Raw genomic sequence first — 27,037 nt, 5'->3', positions numbered from 1 at the left:
TGTCCCCGTGCCCTCCCACGTATATTTGAGCCATTCCTTTTGCTGTTTCATCCCTTGACCTCACTGTCCCCCTCACTGTGTCCCCCAGGACACAGCTCCAGCTCCACTGAGCACAGGCCAAGGCTGCCCTGTGCTCCACATGGCTGTTCCACTTCATTGGCACTGCAATGTTCCACAGGGCATGGTTGGCTTCCTGGGGAGCATCCTGGGGGGAAGGCTTTCCTAAATGGCACCTAATGAATAACTGAGGCACAGAAGTGACTCCCTGGGGAGTCTGGCAGCAGTGCCACACAGTGCCACTCTGCTCTTCTTTCCACAAGTTTCTGGGATTGTTGTAATGGAATGGTGTTTCCAGAATGACTGGTAGAGAAGAGAGAATTCTGTTTTGCAAAAAGTTGATATTTCTTATCTATATTGGTAGCTGTCTCCAGATGACTGGTAGTTTTTAATCATATTACATGTATATGGAATACTACAAAGTTATTGAGTTTTCTGACTTTAGAACACTTCATTTTTGTAGATACATAATTCTATTTATGTAGTTATATTTAATGAGATGTCTGAAGTGTCACTCAGTACTAAAGACAGGAATAATGAAAAACCCCAATCGTGGAAGGTTATGCACACCAACAACTTTTTCTAGTCAACTCCCCCAGAGGAGATCATGATGTGGGGAAAGAAATGTTTGTGGAGGCCAGAATTTTATTACAAGGCAATCTGCCATTTTTATTATGGTTACCATTTGCAATTAAAAATAAGCAGCAGTTAAGATGAACAAATGAATTCTTAATTTAAATAACCTTATTTGAGTTGAAGTAAATATGCCGGTCAAAGCAACAGCAGAGGTAAAACCACTTATTTTATTGTGCAGATCTAGAGTTTGGACTTTAAATTATATAGTGTGCTTCACAGCAAGCCTTAGCTTTGTTCATGTTCTTCCTCATAGTATTGCTTTGCTCCTACAACCATGTGAGCCTCTCATTAATAGAGAGGAACACACAGAATGTTAGACACCTTCTAAAGAAAAGAAAATCCCATGGGCCTGTGTATTTCAAAAAAAGTTTCTGATTCAATCCGTTCCAGTCTGAGGAGGTTCTTCTGGAGTAAACAGGTTCCAGGTAGGCAACAGTCACAGGAAGAAAATAGCAGTTCAGCTGCTGTGGGATTCACAGCCCTTGACATATCTGTGGGAATTCTGCTCCTGGAGGAGCTGCAGGCTTGGGATGACAGCAGTGATGGGCAGGAGAGCACAGGGTATCTGAGATGGCTGTGGGTGCTGGGGGTTTATGGAGGCTGGACTCTCTCCATCACTCCTTTTAGCTCTATTGCTGCTAAAGGCTAAAAAGGTTGAAGCCTGTCAAACAAGACACTGCACAAGGACAACATGGCACTGTGCATGGGAACCTGGCAAGGTTTGGTTATTCAGCTGAATCTACAGAAACAAATAATTTATCTCCTATTCCACTACATTTTTTCTTTAATCTCTTATGGATTGAACACTAGCCAGAGATAGCAAGTCAAGAACTTCACTGTTCCCATTTCAGCACTGTAAAAACATACTCAGAAATCATAGAGAGAGAGAGGGTCACAGGTCTTTCCTTTCTCTGTGGTCAGCAGAGTGTTTATAAATTCTACATGTGGACTTTCAGTGTGTATTAGTTGCTCTGTTAAGAGGAGATTTACACATCAGCACGTGAAACCAAAATGCTCATGATTCACACAAGTCTGTCCTGTTAATATCAGCCCTTATCACTTTTCAGAGCTGCCCAGAGTGGAGTGCTTGAGAAAGAAGCTGGTTTGGCAAAATGGGAACCTTGTAAGTGACAGATAGGAAAGCTGACAGTCCATTTGGAGCAACTTGCTAGTCAGAAAATGGCAAATGTCTTTTTTTTTCCATACTGTTTTACAAAAACCTGATTCCCCCTCATGGTCAATCAAAGCCTGGTGCAGAAGGTGTAATCCTCTGTGACATGATTTGGAGTTGCTGGAATTTTCTTGTTTTTAAAGTTCAGCTTATTGAATTCTTCTGTGATTTCCATGATTGATTTCCCTTTTGTTTCTGGAAGGAACAGGTGGATTATCATCCCTGAAGTGAAAAGTACCACCATAAAGATGAGGAAGCAGAAGTGCTTCAGTCTTTCCTGCAGGGAAGAACAAAGAAAAAGAGAAAGATGAGCATATCTTTGCTTTAGTCTCTTTCCTGGCACATTTTTTATATTTGGGTCCCACGATGCCTTAAGTTTTAGCTTTTACGTGTTTCAGATCCTGCATTAGCGTACAACTCTGAACTGATACAGAGTGTTAGTTTGCTCTCCTCACATTTTGGGCAGACAGAGCAATCCTTCCAGGCCTGAGAACCGAGGGCACCAACAGCCTCAGGCCCAAAAAGTGTAAACAAAAGGGAATTGGGGTGGAGGAAACTGAGGGAATGTGACTTCATTACCTGAAGCTGTAATTGGACAATTAACCTCTGATATGCAGATAGACTGTCACTGTGATATTTCTGAAAAATCCTCCTTCCCCAGGATTTTCCCCTGGGAAGCCGAGAAGCCTCAGGGAGGAATGAAAACAATAATTATGTGATTGCTGTTCCTGTGTTTGCTGCTTTGGAATGTGGCTTGGACATTGTTTACCAACAGGTGAATGTTTGGTTGGTTCCATGGGAATTGTTTTTTCTTAATGGCCAATCACAGCCAGCTGTGTCAGACTCTGGAAGGAGTCATGGGCTTTTATTATTCATTCTTGTTAAGCCTTCTGATGTATCCTTTCTCTTTCGTTAGTATAGTTTTTGTATAGTATTCATAATATAATATAATATAATATAATATAATATAATATAATATAATATAATATAATATAATATAATATAATATAATATAATATAATATAATATAATATAATATAATATAATATAATATAATATAATATAATATAATATAATATAATATAATATAATATAATATAATATAATATAATATATCAGCCTTCTGAGAACATGGGAGTCAGATTCTCATCTCTAACCTCATCCTGGGGACCTCACAAAGACCACAATAGACCAAACTTAAATAAGTCTGAGAAACCTGTGACCATTGCCCACCTTGGGTGTAGCCTCTGTGAGACTTTTGCACTGCCCAAGGTGTATCCTTTGAAGGCCTTTAAGAAATACCTACTTTATTCTTTGAGCTCTGTCTAGCCTCATTTCCAGGTAGCCACTCCAAAGCATCACCCAAAATATTTTGAATTTGATAAGGAATTGTTTCCATTTTGACCTTTGAAAATATTTCAGTCTGAATGAGTATCTTGGGCAAATCAGGGCCCTTTTATTGCAGAAGTGGCCGTGGGAGATGTGAAAAATGTGTATTTTATGATTGGCTTTTCGCAAATATTAAAATGAATATTATATGTGTTATGTTAGAAAGTTATGCTGTATTAATTTTCTTAAGTAGTGTGTTAAATATAGTTTTAGGTTATAACATAATGTTAAAATAGAAGCTATGCTATGTAAGATACTTTTTTAAAGAGAGGACTTGCACTGAGATAGCAGCCACAGGACACCTAAATCTTTCAGAGAAAGAGAATTTATCGCTCTCTTATTGAGTTCTTCCCACCTCGCTCACCCCTGAAGAGCCATCAGGATTCACAGGAAGGAGTTGACACTGCCCAGACAGAATCCCGTGTTTGAATGGAATTTATGCCTCATGTAGGAAGTGTATGAATATGCAACAGGCTGTTGCTTTTAAGGGTTAATCCTCTGTTAACGTGGGCCCTTTTTCGGACACGTTTCCATTTTACGTGTCCTTATTTTGCCCAGAAAGAGGTACCCGGACTGTCTGTAACTCTTTGTCCTTATTGTCTCCTATTGTCCTAAATCCTAATTGTCCAAATTATTATTACTCTAATTATATTACTGTTTTTATAACCATATTACTATTAAACTTTAAAAATTTTAAACCCAAATAATTGGCGTTTTTCACAATGGGAGAGCAGGTGCCAAGAGCGCTGCAGGCTGAGGCAGCGCTGCCGCCCCTGCCGGAGCAGCGGCGGAGGAACGGGAACTCACCACGAGGAACGGGAAGGTGGTGCCGATCACAAACACCCCCAGCCAGGTCAGAACGGAGCTGATCACAAAGGCAGGGGGCCTGCAGGACAGCTTGAAAATTTCAACCCTGGTGGAAACCGTGGCACCACCTGGAAGGAAAGAAGAGCAAGAATTGTTTCTTGTTTGATGTGTTTGGATTCCACATTTGGATTGGGTGTTACTGTTACACGGTCAGCTGATAGAGGCTGCTATAATGGTCTGCCACCAGTGCCAGAATTGTGCAGCGGCATTGAGTATGCTGCTCTTTGTTACGAAAGAAAATGTTTGTGGCATCTAATAAACTGCTAGGCATCAGTTTGTGAAAGTGGTAAAATACTCAAATAAATGTAATAAACTGCTAGGCATCAATTTGTGAAAGTGGTAAAATTCTCAAACAAATGTAATAAAGTTCTAGGCATCGGTTTATGAAAGTGGTAAAATACTCAAATTTTTGGGGACATCCAAGAATTAAGTAGTTGACACTTAAAAAAGCCTGACATCATCTCATGAAAGAAGATGTATCAGGATAGAATGACAATTATTATTGATAAAATGAATTTTCAGTGTGATTCTGCTGGATTGCCAATGAGTGAGCCTCCCAGATTCTCTTCCTGGGCATTTCAGTTATGTTTTGAAGTCACAGGATTTCAGGTGTTTTGAGTTAGGAAAATAATTCAACCCTGCCATATGGGAAGGCAAATATTTAAAAAATTATTAGCTTTTAGAAAATAAAATTTAATGAGTAGCAGACAATAAATGCTAGGAAAAAAATTGCTCCAAGGTAGGTCTTCTGCACTGCTGTCTGTGTGGGATAAGGCATAACATTATACAACACTGAATTTAAAAGAACTCTTGCTTTTCTTTTTCTCTTTTTTTTTTCCTCTAGCATTTAAAAAAATCTTTTACCCATCTGCTTTTCCTCTATTTTTGCTGTATTTTTCCAGTGTGCTCCTTTCCTCTTTTTAGCAAAACTCAAACCTGATGCTATTGAATTTTATGTCCAATGAATATTTGGACCCACAAGGTTTAAATGACTGTAAAATTATATTAAATGAATCTACTTATGCTAAATATTCTGCAATATAAGGCAGTATTTCCTAACCCTAGCAATAAGCTTACATGATTCAATTCCTTTATTTCCTTTTTGATTGAGAACTTACCTGGCCCAACAGCAAAGACAACTGTAAACAGGATAATGAGAGCAAGGCTGCAGTATGGCATCCAGAAGTACCAGTCCTGGGGAAATAAGCCATAACAAAATACTGGTAAAAAAACTATTAACAGCCCTAGGTGAGCAATGCTCCTGCTTTTCCAGCACTGCCACCTCAAAAAAGAAATATTCAGTGTGTGGGCACTGAGAGCTGTGAGTGCTTTACTCTGTGGGTGGAGCAGCTGAGATCTTTGTCAGGTGAGCAGACAGGTCTGCCAGGGCAGAGCAGCTGCAAATCTAGGGAGCCTTCCATTAAATGAAGTCTGAAGAGTTCTTTTGCACCCTGTCCTTTCTTTTTGACCTCATAGTTCTTCCTCTGATCCTTAGGGATATGAGAAGGACAAATCACATCTTTCTTAAATTTTGTTAAGTTATGGATTTAAAAACTGGTACTGAAAAGCAATTTTTCTAGATTTTAATAAAGGAGAAATGAGACTCAATACTTCAGGAAAAAAAGATTTCTCTCTCCTATGTTTGAGAGCTTTCATGAATGGAACAAAACCAGAAGTCTGCTGCCACCTTGCTTCCAGGTCAATTTTGCAGTGTATTTGTAGAGTAGCTCTGGATGAGTACTGGTAACACAGGAGATTTGCTTCTGAAAAAGCTACAGCAATGACATAGAGGTGCCACTGTTTGAGAGGTGAACTGTTCTCCAGTCTGTGAACAGAGAGTGCCTTCCCACAATCATCTGCAGCAAAGCTCAGTTTCAAATTAACTGATGCCAAAGGTCTGGGGTTTTGCTTACTTGTTAAAAACAGCATGGACAGAAAGGGCCATTTTCCTGCAAGTGCCTTGTGGTCTGGCCTGGCTGGTGTTTGGTGTTTGCAGTCTGATAAATCAGGAACCACTCTCCCAGTGGTTTATATGTTCCTTGCTATGGTCATGGGATCATGTTGAAAGGAAGGCAGGAGTACAAGAGACTCTGGCTAAGAGAGAGTTTAATCTTACATATAGACAAGCTTGATCTAAGCCTCACTTTCTCAGTAGTGTGGTCCTGCCAGTGAGCTTTAGATCAGAAATAGAATAGAGAGCAATCTGCTGTGAGCAGAATTTCCTTACCTGCAGGGACAGAGTCACAGTGATAGCAGCTAGCAGTGAACCCATGATCCAGTAGCCTCCTCTTAGGAGCACTTTCCTGCCCAGCCTCTCAATGATGGAGCTCTGAAGGACAGAAATCCCATCAGTGTCAATGCCAGAGAGCAAAGAGTGCCCGTCTCCCCTGGTAATGGGACTTACACAGACTACAGCAGCTAGGAGTTCAGAGAGCCCAATAGAGAGGGTCATGTAGGAGGCCATTTTTTCATCAAAGCCAGCTGCCTGGAGGACTTCAAAAGTGTAAAAATAAATCTGTAAAAAAATTCAAACAATAACAGAAGAAAAGAATTGATTTCTTATCCAAAGTTATGTGACACTGCCCTAGATATGAGCTGCTAATCAGGGAGCATGCAGCTCAGCTTTGGAGTGAGCTGGAATTCTGTACTCTTTTTGGTAGTATTCACTCTATCAGCAGACAAAAATATTATAAAACATGATATAATTAATTCATTAATGAATTTAATAAAAGATAAAATGCTGGGATAATTGGATCTCCAGCTACTACAATGCAATTGGGTCTGCAGACTCCTGATTTAGGTGCTTTCAGAAACAGCCAGGTATATTTTGTTTTCAGTGGCCATCCAAAATCATCACTGTAGGGCATTCCCAAGGAAGAAGAGCATGGGTTATGGAGTCATGAGGGGTCAAACCAAAGATCTTTTCAAGTATTTCTGCTAGTATTTGGAGATATGCCGAAGTGATAAAGATTTCAGTTTAAGCTGTGTTAGATTCAGCTGTGTATTTCCTTTACAGATGCTGCTGCAGCATGGTGTTAGAGGTAGGAGGGTCATGCAAAGCTGTGACTTCAGCAGGACCCCAGAAAAGCAGTGCTGTGAGGAAGAGCAGAGCTGCAGAAGCTGCAGAACAGGCAGCATGCTTGCTGTTAGCTTTAAGGGCAGAGTGAGCAGCCTGCCATCCCAACATCTCCGGGTACTAAGAGCCAGGGGACAAATAGCAGCAGTTGCAGTGAGCAGTCACATAAAACTACAGATTTGGCCAGTAGAGAGTGGGCTCATTCCCAAGAGTGAGCTCTGGAGCTCTGCAGTGGCTCCCAAAGCTGACTGCTCAGTGAGCCTAACTACAGAGACAGGGAACTCCAGCAAGGACAAGAGCTGGCCAGAGGGATGTCGCACACAGAGCCCAGCCCAGCTCTGTGGCTGCTGCTGTCCTGCAGAAGGGCTGGCAGACAGCAAGGTTTGGGCTGAGAAGCCTGAGAAAAATGGAGGGAGCTCCTGTGAGCTGTGATATCTTGGGACTTGAAGGGTGAAATGCACTCAACTGCATTGATGCCACTGAGCTGAATTGTGGTGGTCAGAGTAACTATCATGTACAGCTGCCAACGGAAAGCTGGTTCTTTCACTAGTTCCAGGACACTCAAGATCTTGGTGTTTTCCATTGTTGCTTTCTCTTTCATGATGTCATCAATCTCTGCTTGGTGTTGGCCTTCACCCCAAAGCTGCCTTATGGCTGTGAAGAAGGAGAGCGAGACCTGCCATGTTAATTCGTCTCTGTTTATTCCCTAAGGAGGTTTCTGAGCAGTGATACAAGAGTCTGGCAGCCCAGCGTGCTGGGCTGGGGCTGTGCTGAGAGGCAGAGATGTCTTACAGAATGTTCCAGAGCCCTTACAGAATGTTCCAGAGTCCTGATCCCCTCCTGCTCAGTGGGACAGAGGGGCCTAGCGGGGCTCACAGGGGCTCCCTCCCTGCCCATGGGGCCTCTGCTCTGCCTTCCTCCTTCTCTCAGGGTGTGAGCAACCAATAACCACAGCTAAGGGCTGCCCAGTGGAGCCCTGCAGTGCAAACAGCTATTTTTCATTTATTATTTAGCATTAATCATCAGGCTGACAGTGCAGGTGGTGTCAGACAAATGTGAAAGGTTTTGTAACACAGAGCTGTAGAGGGAAGTAGTTTTGTGCTCTGTGTGGGGATTACAACAATAATGGACTCAGTAGGTGTTCACAGAGCCACGTGGGAAATGAGCAGGGAGAAACTTTGCTCTATTTATTTCTTTTGATATGGGGAAGCAAGCATCACAAAATGATTCTAAGTGAGGAACAGGAACCTGAAGCCCTTAGTTACCTTTTTTGCAGCCCTCCGTGTCTCCTTTCTGCATGAGGAGGTAGGGTGGGGACTCTGGGAAGAAGGGAAGTGTGAGCAGCTGGACCAACGCTGGGAGGCCACAGGAGGCCATCAGCAGGGGCCACAGTGCCTGGCTGCCCAGCAGCTCCCTGGCAGGGACAAAATGTGGGTTAGAGTTCATTGCATCTGCTCTGAGGAGAGAAAGGAAGGGATGGAAAAGCAGAGGGAGGAGCAAAAGGTGGAAGGGATCCAGAAATGAATTGTGTGGGTAATCAATTGCATTATACCTTTGTCCTGAAATTTGCCCTATGGCTTTTCCCAACGTCCAAAAGAAGGAGGAAGTAGAGTTTGCAAATCCACGGAGCTTCCTAGGGGAAATTTCTCCAACATATTGGTGATGTAGAGGAACACAAAGACCTTGAAGAGGGAATTATGGGAGAGAAGAAAGAAGACATAACCCTTGGAAATCCAGTTATATCCACTGGATGTAAATAATTAAGTATTACAGAATACAGCTGTCTCTGGCACATACCTCAACTCACATCTGAGACTTTCAGTACTAGATTTTTTTAACTCTTTGTGCAAAAGTATTGGTCCTCTTTTCAGTTTCCTGATCTTAAGAAATGTACAGTTTTCACTTTGAAGAGCAGGTGTAGCCTCATCATAAGCTCTCCTGTGAGCCTTGGCATGTTTTAAAGAACACAGGGTATGCAAGTGCTGAATAATTCAACACTTTTTAGCAGTATTTAATATGATTGTAGTTAACCCACATAATCTCAACCTTTTCTTACATAATGCTTTTGAAGAGCTGTATGGCAGACTCATGGCAAATAATCACATATAGTGCTACAGTCAATGTTGATTTGTATGTGATGTAGGTGGAGACATGAGTATTTCTTTTCTGCTATCCAGCAATAATTTTATGATTTCATGCAGACTTGATGTTTCCAGTTATATTCATTAACTCAGACATGCTAAATACTAGTCTGGGATCAGAAGCTTTTTCCTGATATGGTGGTCACAACCCCTTTTATCTGTTTCAAATGCAACATGTTCTCTTGGCTGTATGTGATGGCAAAGCAACCTCTTTTGATTGCAGTCTCTTTAATAAAAATCACTTTTTTTAATGGGGCATGATCTAGACTCTAGAACAGAGCAAGGCCCCTGTTGGTAAGCTGTTCTCAAATTACAACCATAGCTCTTCATCACATCTCTTTGTCAGAGAAGCAATGTACAAAATCTGGTTATTTGAAAAATAGGCATTAACTTCTAAGTTAACTCTTTAATAAGTTAAAAGAGGCATCCCTGTGAATATGCAAACAATAGAAAGGCAAGTTTTGTGTAGGGAAAAATACAAAAAAAATACTGATAGCAGCACAGGATGTTTTTACTGCCTGAAGTTTACTTGCCAGGAGTGATTTTTCTCTGTTAAGCCCAGATCTTTGTACTAACCCCAAGGACTTACTACTTGGAACACTCCTCCTTGTGAAAATACTAGCTTCAAACTGTATAATTTCAGTACTACTAGCTAAATTTAATAAAATATTATACATATTTTTCCTTCAGAAAATCCCTTGTTTCATGAGGTATCAAAACATTTATGATATCTCTGAATATTCATACACTTGGCAAAGCTGAATTTCATTTTCAGCGAAATTGATAATAATGACGCTCCTTTTATATAACACTGCAGAGCGTTACAGAAAATCTTCTTACAAAAGATCACTGACTTCAAGATTTTGTTTTCTTAGTAGAGGCTTATTATTTACTTTGAAAAAAGATGTAGAATTTTGTGAGATTCAGCTGACCTGTGGGAGAAGTCACTCACCTGCACTCACTCCACACATGAAGCGTCCAATTAGAATCATCTCAAAGGACTGGGATATTTTACTGCAGCCCATGATGGATGCTGCCACTATCATCAGCACATTGTTACACAAGAGACATTTCTTTCTGTAAGTGCAAGAAAATGAAAAGATTTGTTGTGGCTCAGAAGGGAAATGGCACTTAATGCCATGCAGGAAGTCTTGGCTCAAGTTGTCTTGATGGATTTTTGAAATTACACATATGGTCCAGACAAAATAAGCACTGGCTACTTCGGACTCATGGTGTGCCTTGGCATGTGGCTGCACCTGGGAGTTTGGGAACTTCTGGGGTGTTTAGTAGAGAAAACTCTGGAAGCTTTTCTGCACTAGGACATCCACTGTGAAACATATTATTGCAGCACCAACAAGGGTCTCAACACTTGTGTGTTTTGAGTAGCATTTCCAGACCCTATTCTGACTTCAGCCAAGTGCTGCCTTTCCCCATTGCTGAGATGAACCCAGGCATGGTTCCAAGACATGGGCAGGAAGCAGGAGAATCAGCTGCCACCACAGCTGAGCTGGCTGTGCTGCAGCCATCACTTGAGTCTAAAATCCTGCCTCATTTATAACCCCAACTATCATTTCCTTAAGCTAAGATTCAGCGGAAAAATTGTCTTTGAACATACATACTTGCCAAATTTGACAGTGAGGTATCTGCTCCCTGAGGAACCCAAGAGACCTCCTATCCCAAAGATGGATACAATGAAGGACCACAGGAACAGGAGGTTGTCCTGCTGGATGGGATGGCCATAGCGCTCCAGCCAAGTCTCATTAATGAAAGCCTTAACGTGCTGAGACAGGAAAAAAAGTCATTAACAATGCCTGTGACAGCACTGCAGGTATTTAATCATGTTTACAAAATACTTTTGTTGCTTTAGCTGAAGTTACTTTTTCTCATAGGCTTCAGAAGTGTGCATTAGCTAACCAACATAGTATAATAGTGTGTGCTATGCTCATTCTGCCATTAAAAGTTCAATCTTTGGGATTTTTATCCTTGAAATCTGAGGAAGCAAGGCATGGACTGGTACTAAAGAATAGTGTAAACAGTACTACAAAGTTCTGCAAACGAGTTATGGGTTTTCTTTCACATACCTGCCAAGAATATCACATTACACAGAGCCTGTTCAGTTCAATTCCTAAATAATTTTTCATTCAGAACTTAGTGCTCTGAAGCCAGAAAATAATTCTTTTCCATTAAGGTGATGTGTACAAAATAATGATGTCTTCCCTCTAGACTTCAGTGCCCTTAATGGAAGTTTTTCCATAAAAATATCAACTGAAACCTCTGAAGAAGGCATATGTGCTGTAAGATTTTAGGGGAGACAGATGCCACCCTAGTTAGTGTGTGTGTTCTTAGGAGCACTTCTGTTAACAACTTACAGATCTCTCTTTTCTTCTGTTTGCAACACTTTGACATGCCCTGCTCCTCATGGTAGCATAGCACAGCGAATGGGAAATGAGAGAATACTGTGCTCAAACCCTTTCTGAATGCCAGAGCAGCAGCCTCAGGCAGCAGTGGAGACCCAGTGCTCTCATGAAGCACAGTGCCAGGTGCAGCTTTGCCTACCTGAGACATGTAGGTGATGGTGGAAATTTGAAAGCCAATTTGGAATGTGCCACCAATGCCCAGGACAGTGATCATTCGAAAGAGCCCCTGGTACTGAACCTGCAGAGGTAGAACAAAATCTTCCTAAGGTTGTACTCACATCAGGCTGTTCTCAAAATCTGGTTTTCATTCTCCAGAAAAATCTCATTTGTTCAGGGGATTTTCAGGTAGCAATGTTCCCTCGGCTTGCCCTGGTGTGGGATGTACATCCTCCTGTGATTTCCCTCCATCCAGCTCAAGGAAGTGAAGCTTCCATAAACATCCAACTCAAGGTACCATGGCTTCTAGATCCAGTTCTGTTCCCTGCCTCTCAAAACCTCTGCTGCCATGCCTTGCACTAAATAATTAGGTGTATTTTAAAAAGCACTTTTTTTTTACCAGGTTAGCAAAGCAAATTACATTTCTAGATAAGCAAGTATTTTTCAGTGCAGGAAAACATTTAAGACACATTGTGACCGTGTTCACAGGGGTGCGAGGATGAGGGAAGAGACGAGGATCTGACTCCATGTTTCAGAAGGCTTGATTTATTATTTTATGATATATATTATATTAAAACTATACTAAAAGAATAGAAGAAAGGATTTCATCAGAAGACTAGGTAAGAATAGAAAAGAAGGAATGAGTAACAAAGGCTCGTGTGTCGGACAGAGAGTCTGAGCCAGCTGACTGTGATTGGCCATTAATTAGAAACAACTCTATGAGACTAATCACAGATCTACTTGCTGCATTCCACAGTCACAGATAACCATTGTTTACATTTTGTTCTTGAAGTTTTTCACCTTCTCGAGAGTAAAAATCCTAAGGAAAGGATTTTTCCTAAAAGATGTCTGTGACAACACATAATTATATGGATAAAAATATGGTAAAGATGGATGGCAGAGCAAATAAAGTGCTGTAATACCTCAAAATAGTGGACAGAACCACTTGCAAGATGCTTATAGTGAACAGGAGCCTTGTTCTTACCAAGACACCCATTTTGTTTTCTTTGAAGCCCCAGTAGCACACAAAAATGTCCCAGATGTGAATACCCCACCAAGTACTCACCAGGTTTGAAAGGAAACCAGTCATCTCTGCCTGAGGGCTGGCTGTCCAGCTTGTGGTGTGTCTTTGTCATCACAGGCTCGTGTCTCTGCCTCCTGCCTGCTGCTCCAGCACTGGGCATTTGGCTTCAGGGATCAGAGTTAAATTTTCACTATTTCATCTTCACTCACTTATATTTACTTCAACTGGCCAAAGTTAACACTGCCAGATTAAGTATTTCAGGAAATAATTACACCTAGTCCAGTCTCCAGGGGGAAAGTATCAAAGCAGAGAAAATTAGCATCTGGGGACCAGTGAGGGCTTTGGGAAGGGAAACAAGAATAGTTCAGGCAAAACAATCCAAACAGTTTTCCAGGAACAGTAAAATGCTTTACTTCTATGGTATAGACTAGTGTGTATATCTGCCATAGTCTGCAGAAAGCTAAAAGCAGCTGGAACAAGGTTTAGCTACTGCTATTTATAAATAAGTGTGTAATTCTTTGATAAAATAAATATGATAATTAGAAGAAAAATAGGCAAATTTCAGAGGCTAATTTTGCTGTTCTGGCCTTATGAATCAGTTAGACTGTGCTGAGGAAGGGTATTTGTTGTCTGGTGTTTATGGGGATGTTTGTTGACCAGGTGTGGTGAAAAAGAATAAGAGGCAACTCATTAAAGTGGTCAGAAAAGATAAATATGCCCTAACAAATTGGGATAGGACCACCAGGATCTTCCTCCCTCAGATTTCAGCTTTGACACAGAATGGTTCCAAAATCAGTGTTGCAGGCAGTGAAAAATCACCTTTGATTCCCAGAGGCTCCTTTCTTGTGAGGCAAAGCTCCAACTGCAGCTCTATGCAGCTTCCACTGGAGCCAGCACTGGGGAAAAGGAGCTTGGTGTGCCTGGGGCTTTCCTGTGTGGTGGATGCCCTGTGCTCCTCTGGCCTTCAAAGCCTGTGCTCATTCTCCTCATGCCAGGGCTCTGTCCTGGTGGGGGCACTTGGGGCACTGGGGTTACACTGAGGCCCTCAGGAAATGCTCAAGCTCACCCTCAGGAATAGTAAACTCAGTTTATAAAACACAGAATGTAATTATTTACAGAGGGGTTCACGGCAAATCCTGTGAGTCTAAATAAATGAGAAAAAAGTGCATGTTAATATTAAATCCTGGTTTACTTGTGTAACTCCAAGTATTGTCTGTATAACTGCATAGCAAATGCTGTTTATCCTGGCTGGCAGTAGTGTTTAGAATGATTTGGCATTTTTTGTATTTTCTCTTGAACACTGACATTGTAATTACCTGCATATCTCTTGGCTATTGTTTCAAAATGTCAGTGTTTCCTTTTCATGGTGTATTTTTCTCAAATTGTACTGAGGTGTAGAGAGGATATGTCATAAGGATTCACCCCTTGAAAATCATTACTGAGGACCTCAAATAGCAGCAAATCCCAGCCAGCTCTCACTGAAATGTCTCTTACATTTTGAGGGATTTCTGCTGATTCTGAGCCATGGTGCTATTTCACTTTATTGGCAATTTTAGGAGAATTTCATTCTAGGAGCTTACTTCTTGTATTTTTGTGAAATCAATGAAATGGACCATTTCTGTTGGAAATGTCACCTGTATTATAGAAAAAGCTGCTACACTGGAAGTTGTGCAGGATTTCATGTTTAAAGAATTATTACTGAGTTAAGGACATCTTGTAATTATTTTTTAATAGATCTGTAAGGAATGCTTGCTGTGAAATAGACAAATACACAAACCCCACCTCCATGAGGTGTGTCAAACAAACAGTTTTGTGTAAAGAGCTGAAAATCAGGCTTGGTTCTAACCAGCTTGAGCCACACTGGACTCATTGTGGATGACTGAAGCCATCTGCAGTTTAATTTCAAGAAGTAGAAAACTCAGTGGTTTCTTTTAGATTCGATTTGGGTTTGTTAAAATCCAAAACCCAAAACAAAATTCTGAATAACAAAATCACGGGGACTGGAACTAAAGAAGATGTTTAGGTACAAAACAAGTTCTAAGTGAAATCTAAGAGTTTAACATGGCACATATTTTATGCTCTCATTTGTGAAGATTCCACTTGTGTCTGTGAAAAAATATTGGTATCTTTTCCCATGATAGAAAACAATAATTTGCCTTTATCTTGCAGTCTACAGGCATCAAGGTCTTTAATGACCTCATATATGGTCTTTCTGCTGACCAGTTGGTATAGGTGGTACTTTCTCAAGGGAAGAATTTCCTGTAAAGGAATGAGATCTCCTAAAATCTAACATGCCAAATTTATCATTATTTTCATTAAAAAGTTTTCCTTTGTCTTTGGAATGAAGAGGAAGATGAAGATGTTGAGCTGATGAGGATCTCAGCAAAGATAAGGAAGAAGACAGAGATGAGGCTTTCCTAGAAATAAATCAGAGAAAGAAAATTTTATTTGATTTTTTCTCCTCCTTTTACAGCATTTTGAACATGATGACAAAATGATGACAATGAAGGCAAAGTTTAACTTCATGAAATTCAGTTTGTTTGGTTACTGTGACATGATACACTCCAGTCTTGAGGTGTGAAACAGCAATAGAAATAAAATAGTTAAAATTTTCTTCTTTCTTTAAGTCAAGATAGGTAGGGTGAGTAGTCAAAATAATTTGAGATGTTTCTTGCAGATGTATGAGAGAAAGGCCTTGGGAAGGGATTAAAACAACTCACAAACATTAATATTGGCAGGTTAATCATCAACTCTCTGGTTTATCAGTAACTGCAGGAGATGCAGCAATAGTGAGCACTGGGGAGAGCAGGGCTCCTGAGGTCTGGCACTTTGGCTTGCTGTGGTTTGGGAGGATGAGTGCTGGAAAGGCCATGAAGAAGAGCAGGAGCACAGCAAAGCAACCTGGCTTCTTGCAGGAGACACTGGAGCTGTAGCAGAGGCAGCCACTTCACAAGAAGGGACAGAGGGATCCAAGGCAGCTTTTTAAGCCAGCCTTGGTGCTGGGTGACAGGGATGAACAGTCCCTCTGCAGGGCTCCAGCTGAGAGCAGCTCCTGCAAAAGGAGCAGCAAAGAGTGAAATCAGAGCGGAGGAACTGAGACATGAAAGTGGAAGTTACTGCAGAAGAGCACACCACTGGTCTGGTACAGTGCCAATGGTGAGCACTGACCCCAAGGGGTATTTTTCCATCTGCCTATTGAGTTAGGAACTCTATGGTTTTAGTGTGTGCTCAGCACAGGTCAGAGGCACTGCCACCTGCAACTGCATTTCACTGTGGAACCTGGGCAGGCTGGGAAAGAGCAGCATGGAAGAAGAGAAATGTTACATTTGTGATCCTTTTGGCCTCATGCTGTCCTTGTCTCTCACAGGAGATACAGGAATTAGAAATTCCCCTGGATAACACCTGGGCAGGCTGGGAAAGAACAGCATGGAAGAAGAGAAATGTTACATTTGTGATCCATTTGGCCTCATGCTGTCCTCATCTCTCACAGGAGACACAGGAATTAGACATTCCCCTGGATAACACTGCTAGGGGAGCTGCAAGCCGCACTGTCAGAGAGGGCAGAGGGAAGAGGGCATGGCAGCAACATCTGTTGAGTGGAGACACTGATGTTTGTTACCTGAGCAGCCTGCTCAGAGGCAGCTATAGGCAAGCTCTTATCCTTTTTTTCTGCAAAGAGGAGTGGGGGGAAAGAGCTGGGAATTAAAAGTCAATGGAAAAAAATTTGCAATTTGATTTGGGAAGCATCCTTTATGACCCCACCACCAATGGCTCCTGAAGATGCTGCATCTGCTTTTCTTATCATGGAGGAGGATTTGTTCATAGAGGTTTGAAAGGGACTTGTGAAGGATCCACCAGTTCCCAACAGAAGGAGCATTACAGCCAACCAATGGTACTGAACATGCAAGGAGCAGTTCAAGCTCATCACAGAAGCAGCTGTGATATGGTAGCTCCTGCATTTCTAGGATATTGGCTTGTTTGATGATGCTTAGACCATCTCAGCAGAACATGCAAAGCATAAATGCAAGAAAAGATCAACCAGATAAAGGTTCTGGATTTTCAGTTTTGCTGCTTTTCTTCACATTAACTAACTAAACCACTCATAAAACAATTCTTTTCAAATGTACCATTTCATAACATTATCAGGCTACCAGCTAGGAGAGTAGCCTGATAGTATCACATTTGGACATGGAAGCAAGAAGGTAAAAATGGTACACCTCACCATTTAAGATGTAAAAGAATTTAAATACCTCACCATTTAAGAAGTAAAAGAATTTAATTTCTAGTTTTTTAAAATTAGTTTTTCTAACCAGCTGGAACTTCCTTCAAAATTTCCATGATAGTTTAGTCCAGAATGTTAAGTTTGTGTCTTTTCATTTTTTAATTTTAAATGTTAACTCTAATTTCAAAGGATCATCCCCTGCCCTACCCTATTATTTTGAAAATAGTTTGCTAAATATGTAATGCATTATCTTTAGGAATGGCAATTGCAACAGGCAACCTCTCAGTTCTTCTGCAAGTTAATGCTAACAGCTGGTGCTGCAGTACTCACCACTGCTGGAAGGAGCTGGTCCATACATCAGAAGTGTGGCTGATCCCAGGCACACAGAGCTCTGCCAGACTCTGTTTTCTCCCATGCCTCTTCTGCACCTTCAGCTTAAGTAGCCATCCTGCTCCGAGGCTGAGGTTAATGTTTACTTCGTATGATTTCTGTTGATTTATGTTTTTTGTAGCAATTGGACAATGCTTAAAATGGGTGGATTAAATATTTCAGTCCCTCAATAGGAGAGGGCTCTCTGAATGGGAACATTCACCAGCATGAGTGCTCTGTTTTGATCCAGGGAGTGATAAAGGGAGTGAATCTAAAATCTAAATCAGGTTTCAATTGCTGGAACACACACTGGCACTTTAATATCAGAGCTTCTTCTATGGTTATTCCTTGAGAAGCAGTGAGTATATTATTTGAAATTTTAAAATAGAAAACTCCCTGAAACTCAAAATGATAATAAATAGGAATGGGTAAACTACAGAAAGAAAAGACTTATGGTCCTGCTAAAGAGAAGGCATGAAATACCTTGGCAGAAAAAGGAAAAATAATTGATCATCCTATACAAAGGTAGAAAAGTTTAGAGAGGGGAGTGATTGGACACTGCAGTGGCCTGCAGGACTGGCAGCCCTTGAGCAGCACAGTGCAGGGAGCACAGCACTGAAGTGCAGGATTGTGCAGCAGCAAATGCAGGCTGTCCTACTGCAGCACACAGACAGCAGATACTGGATAGCACAACTTCTCCCTTTTTTGAGCAGCTACTTTTCATAAAATGGGCTGAATTTTCAAGCTATCTACTCTCTCAAAACTTTACTCTCTGTCTCTCTCCAGAGCTCTTTTCTTCCAGCTCTCAGCACTGTGTATTTGTTAACCCTTGTGCCATCCTTGAGGCACCAGAATATATTACAAGAACTTCCTCCTAATTTTGCTACAACTGATCTGCATGGAGAGTGCAGCCAGGCTGCTCCAGAGGATAAAAGTGAGAATTCTTCTGTACAAACTGCCTGGGGATCAGGGCTGATCCCTGACAGTCATAGATACAATCAGGACATGCAGTTACTTGATGGCAGCTCAAGGAAATAGATGTTATTCTACCTGGCACTTGTATTCTACCTGGAATTTGCATTCTATCTGGTATTTGTATTCCACCTGGTATTTGTTCATGAGCAATGTTCAGAATCGTCACTAAGTCCTTTACAGTGTGATAACATAAAGAAATGACATGAAAATTGTTTGAAAGAATTATGGCCATGTTTAATCCTATCTTCATCCTGCTCTGAATCCTGAGCAGAACTTTCTTATCAAGTAAGAAACATAGACACAAATCTTGCTGCTTTAAAATGATAGTAATGGAGAAAAACTTGAAATACAATTGACATGTAATGCCAGAACTGTGGAAATTATTTTTGGTGGCTTATCAGAGCCTGGTGCAAAATGTCTTTTCTTCAGCAGCATATATCTCCACAGCCTGATGATGTTTCCTCTTAAACCTGCAGCTTTTGAATTTCTCTGTGATTTCAGAAGTTGACTTCCCTTTTGTTTCTGGGAGGAACAGGTAGGTAAGAACCACTGAAATGACCAGGACAGCAACAAAGATGAGGAAGCAAAAAGGACCAAGAAGCATCTGGAGATAAAAAATAGAACAAGATGAGTGATTTCCTTGGCAACACTTGCACCTATAGATTCTTGAAACTTGTTGATTTGTTCCTGTGAAATAAGGAATAGGCTCATTTTACAGAAACAATATTTATTTATCTTTTCAATCTATTCTTGGGGCAGCAAGTGGTTTCTGAAGTACTGGGAAATGTTTTATATAAATGGCCTCCATATGCCATAGCAACAAGGGATTCACAGTTTTGATCATTTCATCCTACTCCCTGTCCAGATCAGCCTAGAAATCCAGATTAAACTGACAGAGTCAAAGAGAAGATTTGAATCCAATTACATACTACAGCAAAGGGGAAAACCATTCCAGTGAAGGTGAGGCCCAGCCAAATGATCATTCCACCAATTACAAAAGCAGAGGCCCTTGTTGACAGAGTGAAGATTTCATTCATGACAGCCACAACAGCTCCAGCTGAGGGAAAAAAACCAACATAAAAAATTATAGAAACATTGCTGTAATTGACCATTTCCCATAGAAGATACCTCAGTTCTACTACTGTGGGAATTCTGTCGTGTTTTCTAGACATTCATGTCTGTCAGGTACAACCCTTACAATACCAAAGGCTGACATTTGAATTTGGAGACTTTAGTAACTACTGGTAGTGTTTAGTCAGAGAACTTCCAGAGTAAATCCTGGTCTTAGGTGAGTGAGGTTCTACCAGAGAGCTGCAAGTTTGGGTCTGGTGTTACTGATGGAGGTGACTAAGGGTGATATTAAGAGAGGACAAGAAAGGACAGAGCAGTGCTAAGAGGCAGATTGTGCAGGCTGTCGGGTGTCAGTCTTTCACAGAGTAGGAATTTATAAGTTGAGAAAATTCTGGTATTTTAGAAAAGCCTACTTCTGCCCTTTGGCAGAGATCAGCCATCTGAACCTGTGTGCACGGAACAGTATTCAAATACTGCAAAACAAGTCTTCATGAATTGATTAACAAGAATTTATTTGGTTTGAACCTGTAACCCAGTGAGAGGAAACAGGGTCCTGATTCATCTGGGTGTGAATGATTTGTTAAAGAAATTGTTTCTTGGGTAATTAATTAATCAAAAATTGAGATTCCCTCAATCTGTCTCAACTAAGCTGTTGATTTTCAAAGATATACTCACACATTCTAGTTCTACTTCTATACATTCATGGGCTGTACTTATCCCTGTGATCCAAGCTTTTATTGTGGTGCTCACCTGGTCCTAGTCCATAAGCAATGATGAACAGAAAGATGAGAATAACACTGCAGTACCTCAGCCAGAGGAACTGATCCTAGACAAAGGGAGGGAGGAGAACAAAAATCAATTTTATAGTTGTAACACAGCTGATCCAAGCTCAGGAGCAGCAATATTTTGCAAAAGCCCATGATGCTGAGCTGTGTAAGGGATGCTCTCTAGACCTGCTTATCTTTCCTTACTGAACCAGGAGCAGCTGGTAGTGTCACATCTACAGAGGTGAGCTTGTATTTAGGAGACATTCTGACCTGCTGGTTTGGACATGAGAGCAAAGGCTGCTGTCCTGCACAGAGAATTCTGCTGCAGGCCCACTCCTGCAGAGACATTTGCTTACACTCAGCAGAAGGCTCGTTTCAAGCAGCACCAGGATCAGAGCCATCAGCAAATAACCCCCACACAGGAGCACGCGGCGCCCGAAGCGATCGATTATGGAGCTCTGAGGAACAGAAACAGATATTGCCCATCACTGGAACATGGCAAAATCCAACTGTGAGCCATCCAACCAATCAAGCATTCCCCTTGAGCTCTTTTTACTTCAGAGAACACAAATCTTATTGGTACCAACTTTGTTATTTTATTGAATTCCTTCTACACTCTCTAATACCATGAATTACCATCACTGCCCAGCTTTGCAGCTACTTCTTAAACACTGTAATTGATGGAAGCATGGTACAACTGCATTGGAATGTACAGCTATACACAAATATGGGGAAATGAGTACACATATTTATATTTGAATGACACTTCAGAAGGGATTCTTATAAGAAATTAAGATTAGTGAAGATGGGATGAAACACATGAAAGTTGGGACAAAATTTGCAGTGGATGGTAACAACCACTGGACAGAGTTACGCAGCACCAGAGAAAAATTTTTTGGTTCATAAGGAGAAGATTCATTGGCTTCAAGGAAGAATACTTTAATTCTTAAAACCCCAGGAAGCTCTGACTTACACAGAATATGATAGAGATGAGTTCAGAGATTGAAACTCCTAGAGATACATATGGGATTATGCTTTCATGCAGGTTGGCTGTTTCAAAAATTTCTGAGGTGTAAAAGGTGATCTGGGAAATAAGAAAAAGAAAGCACAGTTAATAGATGTGATACGTGCTTATCCAGGATCACTTAGAACTAGATATGTCCTCACTGCAAAAGCAGCAATATATTATTGGGACTTAGTAGAGGTAACATAACTGTTCTAGATATGAGAAATCAAAAGGTTAATGGCAATCAAGGAAATGGATTTGTGGGGGGGGGGAAAGGAAAAAACAGTAGTTGCAAGGAGCATGTTGCCTGAAAAACATGGGAAAAGGTGTTGTTTTGGCAAAAAGGAAAAGGAAAGGGACAAGACAAGAGAAAGAAAAGCAAATCCCAGTCTTAGCACACAAGACATTGTCAAGCAAACAGTTCATTCTGATCTTTTCCAGTTGCTAAACAGAATCTGCTCATCTGCAGGGTCCCTGAGGGAATGGGCACCATTTCCCTGGCAGCAGAGTGCAGAGGGAATTCCATTGCTGGCAGCTGGAATGAACCACCTCCAGCACGGGCTGAGCCAGAGCTCATGGAGAGACCCCCAGACAAGTGAAAACATGAGGGGAATGACTGCCAGCTTGGGCTGCACTGGCCTCAGCCAGCTTTACATGGACCCTGCTGAAAGGGTGTTACTTAATGGATAAATGTCCTTTCTCAAATGAAATGAAACTGAATAGCAATAGCTCACCATCTGCTACTGCAGAAGTCAAAGAAAGTCAAAGAAAGTGGTGCTGGGTTGCTCTAACTTAGGGTACTTGTAACCCTTTCCTCCTCAGATTCCTTGGTTGTAGCACCAGGGGAATGAAGGCACAGTGCCCTTGCAGGAACTTAGGCTGAGTTGGAGCTCTTGTACTCCCACCTGAGAAGCTCCCTGAAAGGTATGAACAGTCCTGGGGATGATACCAGGCAGTGGGCTCTGTGTGAGGTGGAATAATGCAGACCCAGAGGGAAGGGACAAGTAGGCATTGGGGTAATTTGGAGACTTAATAGCAGCTGCAAGCATGGAAATAGGGCATACTCAACTGCACTGAGGCCACAGAGCTGCAGGCTCAGCAAAAGGAGGAGCATGGTGCACAGCTGTGGGTGTGCAGATCCTTCTCTCAGCACCTCTAGGACATTCATGATTTTGGTGCCTTTTGTTACAGCCTTTTCCTTCATCAAGTCATCAAATTCTGTTTGATAATTCCCTTCTCCCCAGAGCTGCTTCATGGCTATAGAAGAGACAGAATGAAGTATATTCCTCCATCATTTGATCCACTCATAATTCTGTGTTTTTCTACTTTTAATGAAACTAAACATTTGCACTTGAGTTCATGCTTTGATTTATCAGTTACTGAGCAAAGGACTGGAAAGAACATCACTTACTGGAACATGGTGAAACTTCCCTGGAAAATGCTGTAGCAGTTAGGGGCAGATCTTAAATATCTCTGATGACTCTGCTTGGTCTGGAGGACTTTAATCATGCAATTATCAAGAAATCTGTGGCTGGCTAATAGAAAAGCCAATTCCTGCTGTTAGCTTCACTTTCCCAGGAGTAATGTTTAACAAACTAAGGATCTAAAGTTTTATTTTACCTTTCAAGCAACCAGCTTTGTCTTCTTTTTGCAGCAAGAGATAGGATGGGGACTCAGGAAAGAATGGCAAAAAGATCAGTTGAATCAATGCCACCAGCCCAGAGAAGGACAATAGCACGTTCCACATGTCTTCAGTGCCTAAAAGTTCTCTATGAAAGCATGTTAGAATCTATTTATAGTCCAGTAAAATCACAGTTTATAACTAAATAGGTATTTTCTAAATTCTAGGCTAGCTAAAGAGACACAAAATACATACAGTCATTGAAAAGTTCAATTGAAATAGATGATGTTTAGGTTAGTGGCAGGAAAATAGACTAATACTTTATTTCTTCTGCCAGACTGACATTTTTCTTAGACTTTTAATTTCTGATGGCCAAAATATTCCCACAACAGCTCAATGAACCAACACTGCAACTCTGCATGAAATTGGCAAAACTTTTAGATCCCACAAGTTTAATAACAATATTTACATACAATCTTTTCTTATTAACTGCACCTCCAGAGACTGAGTCATCCTTTCCCAAGAGAAAGCCTTTCTATCCCCAGGGAATGAACATGAAAACCTCAGTGACTTGTATGGAGTAGATGCCTCCTCTTTGACTGCTGTAGTTAAGCAAAATAAAACTCCACCCTTGCTCTGATTTTAGGACTGGGAGAACACCACTTCCCTGCTATACAGAAGAAAAGTAAATATAAAACAGACAGAAAAGGAGGAGCACAGGCACCTTAATCCAAGAATTCGTGCTACAGTTTTTCCTAGTGCAAGAAACACTGTGGAGGTCACGTTTATAAATCCACGCAGCTTCTTAGGTGAGATCTCTCCAGCATACTGAACATGGGCGTTCATATGTATTCCTAAAGGGAGAAGACAGGAGAGTGCTAAAGCTGTGGAAAGAAAGAGAGAGGGTCCCTTTTCAGTTCCCCTTCAGCTCTCCCCTCTCTCTTTTGAACCACCTCCCATATATCCAAAAATGCACCTTTTACTTCAATCTGGATGTTTAGCTAATCCTTCAGCTCTCTCTACAAGAGCTCTTGAAGGCAAAGGACGGCTCATCTTCCCTTGCCCCACTCTGTTCCAGTCCCACTGGGTTCCAGCACATTCCTGGGTATTCCCAGCAGGAAGATTTCTGTACCCACCCCAAAGAAGTCCCATTAACATTAAAGTGGGGAGTCCTGTCACAGACATACTTTATGAAAAATCCCTTTGATAGGATTTTTTTTCTCCTCAGAAGCTGAGAGGTCTCAGAAATGAAATGTAAACAATAATTATCTGCTCCTGTGGAATGCAACAGGTGCATCTTTGATTGGTCCATATGAGTTGTTTCTACTTGATGACCAATCAGAGGTCCACCTGTGTTGGGACTCTGGTCAGTCACAGGATTTTATTATAATTTCATTCCTTTCCTTTCTTTTCTAGCTTTTTGATGAAATCCTTTCTCTTTCTTTAGTGTAGTTTTAATATATAATTTTCTTTTAATATAATATATATCATGAAATAATAAATCAGTCTTCTGAAACACGGAGCCAAGATTCTCATCTCTTCCCTCATGCTGGGACCCCTGGGAACACCACCCCAGAGTCCTACCAGCAGCGATGCCCTCGAGGAAACGCCCAGCCAGGATCATCTCAAAGGCCTTGGCTCTCCTGCTGGAGGCAGTGAGCAGCGCTGCTGTTATCAGCACCACGTCGTTGAGCAGCAGACTCTTCTTCCTGCAACAGTGAGCAAAACCTGGCTATGACCCATGTTTTACTTTTTTCTTCCTTGACTGATGTTTAACTCTTCTCCTCTGGATTTACAGACTGAAGCCATGGCCATGTTTAAAGCCATTGCTTATAGGTCAACCAAAGCTGGTTATAAAAAGGCATGGTGGCTTTGCAGAGGAGTGGAAAGGGAGAAGCTAGATTCCTTTTACTCACTATGTGAGCAAACCATGAGGCTGAAGGAAACTCCTGCAGGGTAAAATGCCAGCAAAACTGTGGGAAATGTATGTCAACAAAAGCTGTGACAAGGGAATCAGAAATATCTGCCTGTTCTTGTCTCTCCAATGCACCCTGGTGTCGTTTTTTGTGCTGGGTAAATTCTGCGGCAGCAGGGGGCAGTGAAATTCTGGCATCCCTTCTTTTACTGACTAATATTTAATAGCTTCCCCTGTTACAGCCCTGGGTAGTGAGGTGTTGGGAAATGTACTTACTTTCCAAATGCTGCAGTCAGATAGCCACTGCACAGACAGCCTATCATGCCCCCCATGCAGTACACAGACACGATGAGGGACCACAGCAGCATCAGGGTCTCCTGAGGCAGCACAGAACCATAGCGCTCCAGCCAAGTTTCATTGATAAACTTCTGAATGTACTGGGACAAAAAAGAGATTTTCGTTCCACCGAGGCACTAATCATAATGTTCTTCATAATGTTTACAATTTAAAAAAAATTAGATTAATAGTTGTCACTAAAAGCGTGATTATAGGACATTTGTTTGCAAATAAGGATATTTCCTATCATACAGCCTAATAGTGTACAAGAATCTTTCAAAATTAATGATACTCTTTAGTGTGTTGAATCCTACCTCTCCTACACCAGAAAATTAGGACCTTATATTCATTATAGTAAAATGCAAATGTTCCTGTGGCCAGTAATGGATATAAAGAGAAAAGGGCTGAGCTGAAGGCTGACTCCATCAGCTTTTTTTTTTTTTCTCCATGGCATAAACTCTAAGGAGGTATCTGAATATGTTGTTTCCACAAAATTCTGTGGGAATTTGTCTTTGGAGCACAGCTCCTTGCAGTCATGCACACTTTGACAGTGACAGTATGGCATTGGAAGCAGCGGGGAATAAACTGACATAACAACACCTAAAAGAGCTTTTGTAAAGCATCTGCAAAGTGCAAGGCCCAGGGATTCTCTTTTCTCCAGCTTTGCCTACCGGAGAAGTGTAATTGATGACAGACATTTGGAACCCAGACAGGTGGGTTCCACCAATCCCCAGCACCACAAGCATTAGCAACAGCCTCCGGTATTGAACCTGCAGAGAGAAGGGAACACATCCTAAGCTCCTGATACCAGCACACCTTTCACATCCTGAAATGATTTACTGCACCTTGTATCTTCACACTTCCATGACTAGAAACCTTCAACATGCAAAAACCCAACTTGAGTTTCACAATAATCAAGCAAAATTCATTTGTTAAATCGTTAAAATACACATCTGCACATTCTGCTGTGTTCTTCTCCTGACTATTAGCAATCTGAAAAGATACATTCTCTAATTCTGTTAGTTTTGCTAACCACAGAAAACAAAATCCATAAAAGCCTTGTTGAGATCATTTGTACTAGAAAGAAGCTACAGCTTTCTTGAATTCCTTTTTGCTTTCATCTTTGCCTCCTCAGGGACAGTGTTCACCATTTTCCAGAGATGGCTCAAATCTGTCCTCTCAAAACTTTTTTTTTACATTTCACTTTTATCAACCCTGCATGAAATGACATTTTTAGAGGCCCTATCTGAATGACTTCTATTGGAAATGCTGTGTTTCCATGATGTACACTGAATTTCAGAGCATTTCTCACAAGCACAAATATTTTCAGGCATTTAGTCAGGTCACTTTTTAAACACATGAGTATCCTCAATCGTCCTCGAGAGCACAGAGCAGTAGAGTGGGGGAGTTTTTTCTGGTTTGTGTTTTTCACTGATACTGTATTCTCTATCTCCCCCCACATTCCCATCTTTCCGGGTTTCTCAGGTCCTCTTTTAAACCTCTCACTGTTTTGCATTTCTAATGTATTTTCCTCAGATGCCATTTAGTCAGTCATTGCTCAACCAGGGTTGTCCCAAGCTCTGTTGCTCATTTTTATTACAAGAAGGAGTCCCTTTGCTGCAGTCTTAGACCACGCTGGTGTTAGTGAGCAGGGCTAGAACACAAGAATTTGGATACTCACCAGGTCTGAGAGGAAACCAGCCATTTCCCCTTGAAACCCTGCCCGCTCTGGGAGCCCTTGTCAAGTCTGCCAGATGAGAGAGATGGGCTCCACACTGAGATTGTAAGACTTTGGGATCACAGCACAGAAGTTAAATTCTA

At 41.3% G+C, this 27,037-nt stretch overlaps 1 protein-coding gene across 1 annotated transcript; it reads right to left on the bottom strand.

Moving 5' to 3' along the window:
* Positions 1-1,767: 1,767 nt before the first annotated feature.
* On the bottom strand, positions 1,768-26,921 carry LOC115909452 (solute carrier family 2, facilitated glucose transporter member 11-like). The gene is made up of 12 exons (XM_030958809.1): positions 26,898-26,921; positions 25,888-25,986; positions 25,157-25,317; positions 24,550-24,674; positions 23,690-23,819; positions 8,462-8,610; positions 7,663-7,850; positions 6,525-6,635; positions 6,348-6,449; positions 5,239-5,314; positions 4,061-4,188; positions 1,768-2,141 (listed from the first exon to the last, which is right to left on the bottom strand). Exons 1-12 carry the CDS (start codon positions 26,919-26,921, stop codon positions 1,935-1,937), a joined length of 1,500 nt encoding a protein of 499 aa, XP_030814669.1. The 3' UTR covers positions 1,768-1,934.
* Positions 26,922-27,037: the final 116 nt, after the last annotated feature.

Source organism: Camarhynchus parvulus, chromosome 15 (genome assembly GCF_901933205.1).
Source record: "Camarhynchus parvulus chromosome 15, STF_HiC, whole genome shotgun sequence".
Classification (NCBI taxonomy): domain Eukaryota; kingdom Metazoa; phylum Chordata; class Aves; order Passeriformes; family Thraupidae; genus Camarhynchus; species Camarhynchus parvulus.
The sequence above is the reverse complement of the archived record's forward strand: the minus strand, read 5'-3'. Positions and strand labels throughout refer to the sequence as shown.

Bases quoted from the DNA above. Each gene is read 5' to 3' on its own strand.
- LOC115909452 (XM_030958809.1), bottom strand. From the start codon at position 26,921: ATGGCTGGTTTCCTCTCAGACCTG. The intron at 7,851-8,461 runs GTAACTAAGGGC...CCTTCTTCACAG, and splicing joins CACGGAGGGCTGCAAAAAAG to CCATAAGGCAGCTTTGGGGT. The intron at 4,189-5,238 runs GTAAGTTCTCAA...CTTTCCTTCCAG, and splicing joins TGTCTTTGCTGTTGGGCCAG to GTGGTGCCACGGTTTCCACC.